The sequence below is a fragment of the Pimephales promelas genome, chromosome 4 (assembly GCF_988280905.1).
Source record: "Pimephales promelas chromosome 4, fPimPro1.hap1.1, whole genome shotgun sequence".
Classification (NCBI taxonomy): Eukaryota; Metazoa; Chordata; class Actinopteri; order Cypriniformes; family Leuciscidae; genus Pimephales; species Pimephales promelas.
The window spans coordinates 38,011,034-38,022,484 of NC_142772.1; the positions used below are offsets into that span (position 1 = coordinate 38,011,034).

The 11,451-nt window shown below is 36.5% G+C and overlaps 1 protein-coding gene across 1 annotated transcript; it reads right to left on the reverse strand.

Moving 5' to 3' along the window:
• Positions 1-8,750: 8,750 nt before the first annotated feature.
• vma21 (vacuolar ATPase assembly factor VMA21) lies at positions 8,751-10,036 on the reverse strand. Its single transcript, XM_039659942.2, has 3 exons — positions 9,862-10,036; positions 9,511-9,620; positions 8,751-9,277 (listed from the first exon to the last, which is right to left on the reverse strand). The coding sequence occupies exons 1-3, from the start codon at positions 9,921-9,923 to the stop codon at positions 9,135-9,137; spliced, it is 315 nt and encodes a 104-aa protein (XP_039515876.2). The 5' UTR covers positions 9,924-10,036; the 3' UTR covers positions 8,751-9,134.
• Between the last annotated feature and the right edge of the window lie 1,415 nt (positions 10,037-11,451).

Genomic DNA, 11,451 nt, shown 5'->3' on the forward strand with positions numbered 1-11,451 from the left:
TCTCTCTCTCTCTCTCTCTCTCTCTCTCTCTCGGCCAGAGAATGTCATCGGTGGAGAATTAAGGAGGCCGTGTTTCTGTGAGGCAAGCTCTTCGTGTATAAATAAAGGGGGAGCTTGAGTTACAGATCGGAGGGAAGCCATTTAGATGAATATAACAAATACCACATAATTAACGATGTTCACAACTGTTTAGTTTACAAAGACGTTAAACTCACCGAGTGTGGGGTGTTGTTCACTGATGTTCACACAAAAATCGCTGCAAAAGATGCTGAATTCCAACAGGTTTATCGTCTTCGTAATAAATTGTTCCTCTAATAAATGTTAATAAATAAATAAATGACCATAAACTTTAGAAAACACATTTGGATGTAGGCTTTTTTAGGCTATATTTATTTAACTTGAGCCTAGCAGCATGTCTCCATCAAATCCTTATTGTTGCCAAAAATATCAAGCACATGGAACTTATTTTAATTTATTGACTGAAGCCAAGGGGATGTCATGTTGTTGTTGTTTTTTTAATTTCAATTCAAAGGGGTTGTTAAATTGTTTTTTAATATTGTTATTGTATTTGCAATTTTTCTGCGCATAGGCTACAACCTAGGATAAATGTCACCGAATATACAAATAAAGGGTCGGGTTATTGAAATGATGTGGGACTTCTAGTCAGTTATGTTGGACTATTTCATAAGGTATTTTGACAGCCCGCAGATTATTTGGCTGATTTGCTTACTCTAGGGTTAGGGTTAGTCTAAATGACTTGAAATATGGCGTCACCCCCATCTGGATTAAAGAGTTTAGTTGCGCATGTAAAAGGGGTTAAGGTTGTATGTTTTTGTTATCAATATTCCACAGTGTTTTCAAACGTTTCAGCATCGACGAAAGGTATTACAAGTTTACAAGTTAGTAGCTACAATTCTCTCAGTCAGATTCCAGCATCTGAGAAGGTCACCATGGAAACAGTTTGCCACTCACGCCCTTTCCAAGCGCGACACGTAACTTGGAAGTACTCAGCATTTTGTTAGGCTACATATAATAAAACACGGAGATTGCGTCCCAATTTCTTTTCCAACAGAAATTTGGAAAACTCGACAGCCAGAAAGCCATCATACGCTAACCCAAATCATTTTACTTTCTTTACATACGTTACCGATCAAAATTCACCCTCTTTTGGCGTTCGTATACAAAAAAGAAGCGCAATTCTTCGAAGTGGAAAGATTTCTTTCAAACTGTATCCTATAGACATCATCATCATCAGCGGGCGGGCGGGATCGTGCTGCTGTGGTTTGTATCTAGGTCATGTCCATCAGCTGCCGCTTCGCTCTCAGTGGTGCTTGGTCAATGAAACGCTCAGCTGTGGACCAGAGGCAGAAATCACACAGCTGATCCATACTGAGTCACTGTTGTGTACCCTGTAAATGTCTCACTAATCTGGACACACACAAACAATTCATTATAATTCGAAATATTAGAGGATGAGAAGAATAGAATTAAATAGAGCAGACGTTGCCAGAACTTACAGTGTCATTAAATGACAAATGTAGCCAAATGCAGCCTATCTTAATTGTAAAATGTAGCCTATTTTAAAAAATAGCCTATAGAATTGGGTCTTCTCCTCTTTAGCATTAGAACACAGCCTATCACAGTGTTACCCATATGCAACACAAAACCAACAGGGTAACAAAACATGCCATTTAAAGAATGCGGTAAACAAACGATGTAGTAACGAAGATAAATGTGATGGTTTGTGCAGGGAAAAATCCACCTTTCCCCTTTTATGTCCCTACCCCTTATCCCTTTTACTGTAAAAAATAAAACCGTAATTTTTACGGTAAGAAATGGTTCTGGCAGCTGTGGTTGCCAGAACTTTACCGTTAAAAATACGGTAGGAATGTTAATGGTTTTACAGACTTAATTTAAAATTTACAGTTATAAACCGTATTTTATTTTCTGATAAAATGTTGAGTTACCAACTTATTGACGTATTGATAACTATTTTAGACCATTGTAAAATTCTGACAACCAACGATCATCACAGCAGTGGTGAGAGTTACATGAGCAATCACAGCTCATCACAAGTGAATACAGTAATACATAGAAGCCGCACAGTTTGATTCACACAAACATTAAACAACATCATGGTAACACACATGAAATTAAAAAAATGCAATAAACATCAATTTAACAACATTAAATGTAACATAAAACCCTAATGTACATAACTGATTAGAAAAAAAACAATAAAACTATGAGGAACTATAGTTATTTCAACAAAAACTCATCAAATGTGAAGTGTCACACAGGAAATTGTGGGAATGTCAATTCACGGTTTTTCACTGTAAATTATACAATGATTTGTTCTTTTTCACTTTCAAAAACTTTAAATTTAACGGTATTTTACTGTAAAATTATGTCACAATTATTTACCGTGTATAAAGTACCGTTAAAATCACGGTTATTTTTTACAGTAGAATACCCCAAAATATTATTTTTCCAGTGCACAACACTGCATTCGTTGTGACTGGAGGTTCACATGACAAAAGATAACATACAGAATGCACAATATACTCAATACACAAGAGTAACATTAAACAGAATAACTTCAAGTTTTCTTAATGGTCAATTAATAAGCAAATTGAGACGTTTGAGGCGTGAAGAAAAGAGAGGGTGTTTGGTGTAGAGCAGAAAACACATTGCTGACCCAGTGCCCTGGCAGAAAACCCAATGAGTCAGTGTTCAGCCTGAATCCTAGATCAGCGTGAATGAAAAATACTGTGTGGAAAAAGACAGGGTGGCTGGTTCTAGGTCAGTAGTCATTCCCATTAGTATCATGATCAAAAATGATGTGCAGAAATCTAAACAAAACTGTCGTGGAGTTACCACTGAATGCCTAGCGCTTGCAGACAGTTTAGATAAATGTGTTTACAAAGCCTCAAATTGGCAACTGTGGATTACACTATAAAGTTCAGAATTATTCTTTCTTTCCATCTCTCTTTTTTTTTTCTCTCAGACTAAACTTCAAGTGATCGCTCTGAAAATTCCAAGATAATGTGAGAGAGAAACCAGTCTCCATGGCGATGGTCGCTAGTCAGTGAATCACCCTTAGTTACTATTGCACAATCAAAATACAGGATGAGTGCCCAAATTGTGTCCATGGCAACTTAGCGGATGTGTTCTACTTAGGGAGCAGGATTCTGGTACTTCAGATTGAGACGGCATTCTCACCCAAAATATTTTGTAATGTCTGAAGTCTCTGAACCACTTTCTGGCCTTTCATTTCTCTACAGATCCCACTAGCTCTATATCTGTGCCATGAGTCACCTGGCTGACAACCAAATGTTTCTCATATTCAGCATGAATTCCATCTCTAAACATGAACTAACTTAAATGAATAAAAGTGGCCCACCGGTCGGCCCAAATCTGTAATTAACCAAAACAGTACAATCCAACTAAGCCTAAACTAATCTTGACAAACAATATATCATTTGAAAGCTTACAATCTCTAGTTTTACATTCTCATCTGATTTTTAAACGAGGAGCCATAATTTATCAATTTGCAACAAGATTTTTTTCACACTCCTAAACCGTGTTTAAGACTTTTATTTTGATATAGTGATGAACATGAAAAATCATGAATGAAGGGTAACCTCGTTTTGTTTTCATGCCAAGAGTTCAACAGATAGCATCCATTAAATTGTTTTAGGTAACAAGGTCTGAATTTTTTTTTTTTTTTTTATATAAAGAAAAAAAGAAGATAGATTCACCATTTGTGATGTGGCAGGCAGCGAACTATGACGCACATGTGTGTTCGTTTTATGTGTTTCTTAGAGGTTGAATTCATATCAAAATCTGTCAAACTTCTCATATTACTTCTGAATAGGATGCCTATGTCATACATTGTATGAAAATTGAGGGAATAATGGTTCAAAACACATTTGGAAATGAAGGCACCCTTATGTGCAGTAATGGAGTCAAGTTGTCTTGTGAAAGGTTTGGCTCATTTTTTGAGATATCAACCTAAAATTTGAAACACAAGTTTGCAGTTTTAGAATCGCCCGGGTTTTGAAAATATATATTTTATATAAAATATGAATATTTTTTACATTGTACATTTACATTTATTTATTTAGCTGACGCTTTTATCCAAAGCGACTTACAATTGCTATATATGTCAGAGGTCATTGTGTAACTGTACTGACAACGTGGCCAACTGACCAGCGGCCAAAGAATGAAATCCCATCACACTAACCATTATCTTTAACAGACATGAACTTCCTCCTACTTTATTTAGCTTTCTGTGTGTATCAGGCATCATTAATAGATTATATATTTATATGTAAAAAATATATATATTTTATACAATATTTATTTTTGATGAGTTTAGAAAGTGTTATATAGATTAAGTTGGATGTGATGGGTGTGTTTGCATTAGTTTACATGATAATTTATGTACAGTGTCTAACGCACCTGAGTGTTGGTTGTATGTGTGTAAGTCTGCACTGGTCAAGACTTTCTTGATCTCAATGAGGTCATGTATTGTCTGACTAGAAAGCCACATGCACACAGGAAATGGGGAGGATTATACAACATCCTCTCACCTCTCTGCATGTGTGTTTACACGACGGGAGTGAGTCACAGAGAATAATAGGGGAAGATTCGTGCACACACATACATACCCACCCATAAACTCAAATACATATGCACACTCACAGATACGTACACATAGACCTGGATTAATAATTATAATGATGACGCATAAATGGATGAAATATCTCCGTCATCACTTGGAGCTGGCAGTGAGGAGAAAGAGTAAGTGAAGCAGAAATAGACTAGAGGTTCTATCATGTTCTGTGTTGATTTCAGGTCAGGACTGTCGGAGGAACAGTTGGATAACAGCTTTCCTTGCCCTATTTATCTATAATGGCCCCCCATTGTGAAGCTAGCTGTTGTTGCTTTTGATGAGACCTGTGTTTTTCATTCATTTCTTTTCTTCTCCAGCTTCCTTTCAATTCTTCTCTCTTTTGTGCCAATATTATTGCACTTATTAACCAACTTGTGAAACTTTGGTCTCCAACTCCACTGTTGTCAAGGTCGTGTAGATCATGTATAGGTCCTCATTAGAAATATGCATCAGGTCCACCTATCGCTCTGTTGCTTACAGGACAATTCGGGACATGCGATTTACATAAGCTTTGTAAATAGTGGCTTAAAGTCACCATGAAATCAAAATAGATTCAAAACATTTCAGTTCATCTTGAACTTGTATTTTTTTGTTGAATCTTTGAGCAGGACGTTCTTATTCAGTAGGCTATGTCATTTCCAGATCAGACATGGGCAACTTTGGCCCTGGAGGACCACTGTCTTCTCCAACCCTGTTAAAAACTCACCTGTCTGTAGCTTTATTTGTAATCCGGAAGACACTGATTAGATTTGCTCGGGTGTGTTTGATTAGGGCTTTAAGGGGCATGGGGTTATTTTATTATTTTATAATGTTTCCTGGGTTGCCCTTATAGTGTTAGTATGTTTTTTTTAGATTAAAAATAATTTAGTAATAAAGGGCATTTTTAATAGCCTGATTTTAGGCTCTGATTTGAACGCTCTGTTTGAAGGGGCGTGTCTGCTGTGGGATTCAGTGTAACCGCCCACTGCTGTGATTGGCTGACATGCTTGTATATGAAATAGCTACATATTACATGTGAAACGCTACTTTTACTACAGCTATTATACGTTTTTACTATTAACGTTAGAGCTATTGAGATTACCGAATCGTGAGAAGTTTTTGAAGTATGATCTATTCCCGTCACATAAAATGTTGCTGTGATGAGCATTGAGCAGCAGATGACAGTCTGTTGATCGCAAGAATGAAGATCATTGTGACACAGTTTCTGCACTCTCTCTAATGCTTTTTCACCAATGCAAACATGATGATGTAGATACAGTAAGAGCTTTGTTGTGCAGTGTAACACGCGTCATTGATTTCATAACGAGTTGTCCAGATAAACTTGCGCTGTGTGGAAAGATTGTTCTATGATCGCTTTCTGTATAATTTGATCACAATTTAAATAAGATTATTTTCATCCTACTAAAAGAAATGTTGTGAAGTTGATATTTTAGACACTGGCTTAACTTATGCATAAACAGTATTGAAAGATTTTGAGAGAAAGATTACCTGTCTGTTCGCTCGTTTGCAAGACATTATATCTCTCAAGGAAAAACTAAAATCGCACCTGCGTGTTCGTACTTCCTGTTCCTAGCTCATTTTCTCACGGGTGAGCCAAATGGACTATATGCACGCATAAATTCCGCATTTGACGCAAGGATGCTCGTCCATTTCCGGTTGTGGAGATTTAAGCGGAGGAAAACCGAGGAAAACAGGATTATGGCAGAGTCTTCAAAATTTACTGTCCTCCCGACTTTTAACCGAAACGTACATACGTTTAAATGTAATTTTATATATAGTTATGTTTATTTAATATAATTTTAAAAAGAAGCATAAACACAACGAGGGGTGTCTGTTTTGTCTGTTTTTGTGACTAACGTTTCTTTAGTATAACCATGGAGTAGCTATAAAATTCAATATAAATTCTCTGTGTTGCATTGGACTCTACGATCGGCGGAAGTTATCGAGCATCCTAAACACCTTCACCGGAAATACCGCCGTGCATACAGCCCATTCTCCGCTGGCAAAGCAGAGAAAGGGGAGGTAACCTTTCCTCGTTATGACGTAATAACGAGGAAATTCAGTCAGCGCGTCTGAGGTGCAGAAAAGAGAAATATAGCCAAAGCTCGGTTTACACCGATTGAAAATTCTAGACACGAGGAGACTAAATACAGGCTAGGGGAACTAATATTAACGTAAAAAAAAAAAAAAAAAAACAATAAACATGAAAATTTCATTTCAGGGGACCTTTTAGAACTCTGCAGGACAGTGGCCCTTCCATGACTGAAATTGCCCATCCCTGGTCTAGATGAAGTAGGTGTAGCTGTATTTAACCATTTTGATGAGGTCCACACTGGTTTCTGGTTTGTTCCGTCCATCCATGCAGTCATCACCAGCAGGAAAAACCTGACTAAGGAGTTGCAGCTTACATTTTGACTCCAAATACGCTCTAATATTCATATTGCTTCTCATATTTGAATGCTTAAACATGAACCTCTCTTCTAATGTTCTATTATCTAGAGTTCAGTAGTGATGTTCTGCTGTCAGCGATTCTGTAGTGTAGAATTACTCTCTTGGGCTGCACAGCTCACAGAGGGGGTAGAATGGAGAGAAAGTAGGCAGTGGCCGGAGAAAACGGCAGAGCTGGAGGAAATTCTACTAATTCTCCTTTTCCACTCTTCCTATTCCACTCAGACATGCTCTCAATATTTCCGCCTGGATGTTTCTCTTCTCTCCTTGCACCCCTCCCCAGCTTCAACTCATTTTTTTTTCCCTTCCAATGTTTTCCAGTCTATTATTTTCTGGCTCAGTCTGCATTAGCAGATGGTGTGTTAAAGCCTTCATTCCTTCCACTATACCGGCTATACCGATGGAAAAACGACACTGTCAGAAATTTATCCAGACCAGAACCAATTCATGAACTCATTTAAAACCAAAGCCATCCCTGAGGTTAGTGATTTGATGTAACTTGACAGGGGCTCAAAGAGCCTTTTTGTTTGTATAATATGAAAAATATTAAATATACCCCGCTTTATACTTTGGCGACTTTTTGCTCCAATTGTTAAATTACTTCACTTCTTTCTTTGCACAGTGTTAAAGCTGAGTCACTGGTTCTTCACTCTTGATTTGAGATAGTGGCACTGGATTCTCTGGAGATGTATCTCTTAATCTTAAGCCAAAACTATTTTTGTTATCCACTGCTTTAGGGTTAAAATGCTTGAATGAGTTTAAAATGCCCATAAATGTAGAGTCTTACTGTCTTAGTCTCAAACAATGGTTTATTAAAACAACACACACATCCCCCATCTTTGCATGTATTCCTGTTGACTTGGGGTCGTACTCACTTGTCTAAACTGGGTTGAGAAGTGCAAACTACTCAATGATCATTCACTAACCTCCATCTCTGCCCCTAGCTTCAGCTGCTTCACTTGTCAAACATGATCACAAAGAATTTCCGCTTGATAAATGTCCAGAGCTCGAAACTTGTAGCTACCACTTCTTATTCAAGACAGAACATGACATGTGTTTAGTCATGTGAATTTTTTTTTTTTGAGTTTATAATATTGTTAATTGTCAGCGTTTTAGTTTCCTAGATAACCATTCAGGAGAAACAATTGAAGGGTTCAGGATTTAGTTTATTAATTGTTGATTCCATGTTATCATCAAATATTTGTGCGATTCATTAAAATATATTACAGGCATGGGTCAATCTAACTCAACATTCTGATTAATGCTGTGATATTTAATTAATCACTTTCTATCATATTATCCTAAAAGAGGGCACAAAGTATAAAATGTGTTTGGGGGCAGATGGAGGTCCAAAATACAGAACATATTAACTCATATCCCACTCCACATGTCATTTTAATTGTAAAATGTTATAAAACACTCAAGAGAAAATGAGAGCTTTAACAGCAAGAGAAAATGAGAGCTTTAACAGCATTAATTGATAAATAAAACGTGAAATGACATTGGATTTTTTTTAAACTTAACCACAGACACCCACTTATTTGAACTCACCAACTATCTACATAATTCTTGGTAAAAAATAGAAGGGAAGACATAAAAATGATACAGAACAACAGCTTGAATTCAGTTCTGAATCAACTGATTTCATTTATTGACTATGCTGAAATGAGGCAGATAATGACACTGCGGGAATATTAAATGTTTATGAGAACAGCTTGTCTTTTCTACCATCTTGAATTAGCCCTGCACAAAAACACAATATCATCTAAAACCTTCTGACACAACCTCCAACCAGACCTAAAGATGACATCGACCATAGCATGAAATAAAGAAGAAATCAGGCTTCTTATCGCTGATAGGTTGAGACATTCAGGAGAAAAAAGTAAACACACATACACACACACACAGAGAGAGATGGTGTTACTGCATTATGATATTCTAGTTCATAAGAATACAATAAGAGTGGCATGTGTGTGTTTCCATCTCTCCCTGCTGCTTCCAGTTTAGGTTAATCCTGTTTTCCCTCTCTCCATTGGCGTGATCCTTCATTCCATGCAACGTAAACAAAGAGTGCCAGAACCACGTGGACGGCAAGCACAGCAACGATGGCAGCATAGAAATAGCTGTCATTGCTAGAGTAACCCAGAAAGGCTGTAAAGAAAAGAACAGAATTAAGGAGAAATTATTATGGTAAAAGCAATCCAGCAACTAAGGACTCAATATAATGGCTTGTAGAGTAACACATCGATATTTAGCACTGGAAATTTGTGTGGACCGTCCAACAATAATAAGAACAACAGCAGTCTTGATGATAATAATAATAGTAGCCTTTATTATTATTATTATAAATATAGTTGGCTTTTCAGCCTTTGTAAGCAAAATACCTTCAAAGAGAAAAGACTTTGATGTAAAATACAGTCCAATGGGGAGAGTTATCATCAGAATAGTGAAAAACAATAGTGTCTTGAGCACAGAGACAAGAGAACCGTCATTCCTGAATGAATAAAGAGGACAAAAAGAGACAAGGAGAGATTAGACAAATTAAAGTGGTCGAAATGTGAATTTTAAATGATTTGGAATCACCAAGAGCACCAAATACATTATTGATTTTATATGTAAATGTTTATTTCATTTTAATCCGTTAGTTTCATGGGCTTTGTGATTGTGATTTTGGCGAGAGAGGTCATGTGAAGTCTGAACAGAATAACGTTAAGCACATTATATCAAATTCTTACCCTCTGAAATCAGGCAAGGTTCCGGGAATGGACCCGACATCTGTCTTGTCGTATTTTTCCATTGTGTATTTTTATTCATAGGCAAAACAAAAGAAAAATCTTAAAAGGGAACTCAATCGCTGATAATTCCGTGCTGCGACATCTTGAATTATTATTTGCGCTTCCGGGTCTTTGTCACATGATCTCGATGAACATGACCGCAGTTGTGTGCATGTTTGCACATGTCCGCTAAGGGGCGCCGCAGTACGTGTTTCCAGTAGTACGCTACACGTCGATTATACCTGAAAACTATCCATGATGTAGACAAGTGGTTTCAATCACGCTAATTTTGTATGGCTTCCTTTACCACACCTGACTGAACGAAGAGAGCTCCATAAACGAAACTGAGTAGGTTATGTCGAATAAAAGAGATTGTGCAGAGCATGTGACCACTTACCCGCAACAAAAAACACTGGTGGCCTCTCTTCCTCACAGCAACTTCTAGAAAAAGTAATTTATTCATTTCTCTCTTTATATATATATATATATAATTCTATTAGAGAAAATGGGGGATAGTTTCCAAACATTTTACTAGCCTACATTATGATATTGCTTAGGATCAAATGATTCTTAACTAAGAGATTATTTTTTTAACTAAAAAATATTTTTGTCCTACTTGAAACTAACATATATAAAAACAATTCTGGAGAAAAACAGCATTTGTGGACTTTTTACTTAAAACCTTAGTTACTGAGATTGTGTTAAAGATTTTTAAAATGTGCACATGGTGGATGTGGCTCTGAAATATCTTTGTAACAAAATGGAGGGAGGATCTCTAAAAAATTAAAACATTTTAATATTTTCTTATTTAATTACATTTTACTGTAATATGGGCTTTTAGTTTGAAGGACAAAATGCATAATAATCACAAAACCAGCATTTGTGTAATTCGACATTTGACTTACTTATAAACTTATTCATAAAACGTAAATAAATTCATAAGCAAATATAAACAAAAATGAGCAAATAAACTATGTCTGCTCATATTTTTTAAATTATGACCCGCGAGTCTCCAAACCCCTCAGTGCCATATGCTTTTATACTACTGAGTTTGAAAAGCATTTATGGCTCTTTATATCTGTGGTTCATCAGGTTTAATAATTCCAGACGTTCTTTGAAAATTACTGCTCTGGAGAATCTTATGTCAGGTTATCATCAGCTGTCCCTTTCAGCTTGCACTTTAAGTGTCTGGAGAACTGATGAATATCCCTCAAGGATAGGAGCATAGTGTGTTGTGTGTGTGTGTGTGTGTGTGTGCAGAGTAAAAATAATCAGGGAAGAGAAAGAGTATGATTGACATAATGATGTTCAAAAAAATGGAGGCAAGATACAGCAAGATAAGAAAGACAGGACTAAAAAGAAAAACAAGCTGTAGTTTAGTTCTCAGCACCACAGCATGCAGACCACTCAGATTGGAAATGCCCACTCTGATAGTCGGGAAATACAGATCATGATGTAGATACAGTATATCAAAAATATTTCAATAAATTAATTGTTGTTGCAAAAGTAAAAAAAAAAAAAATTGTGTTACTCGTATGAGCATCAGTCTTA

Bases quoted from the DNA above. Each gene is read 5' to 3' on its own strand.
- vma21 (XM_039659942.2), bottom strand. From the start codon at position 9,923: ATGGAAAAATACGACAAGACAGATGTCGGGTCCATTCCCGGAACCTTG. The intron at 9,621-9,861 runs GTAAGAATTTGA...TTATTCATTCAG, and splicing joins ACCTTGCCTGATTTCAGAGG to GAATGACGGTTCTCTTGTCT. The intron at 9,278-9,510 runs GTATTTTGCTTA...TTTTCTTTACAG, and splicing joins AAAGTCTTTTCTCTTTGAAG to CCTTTCTGGGTTACTCTAGC.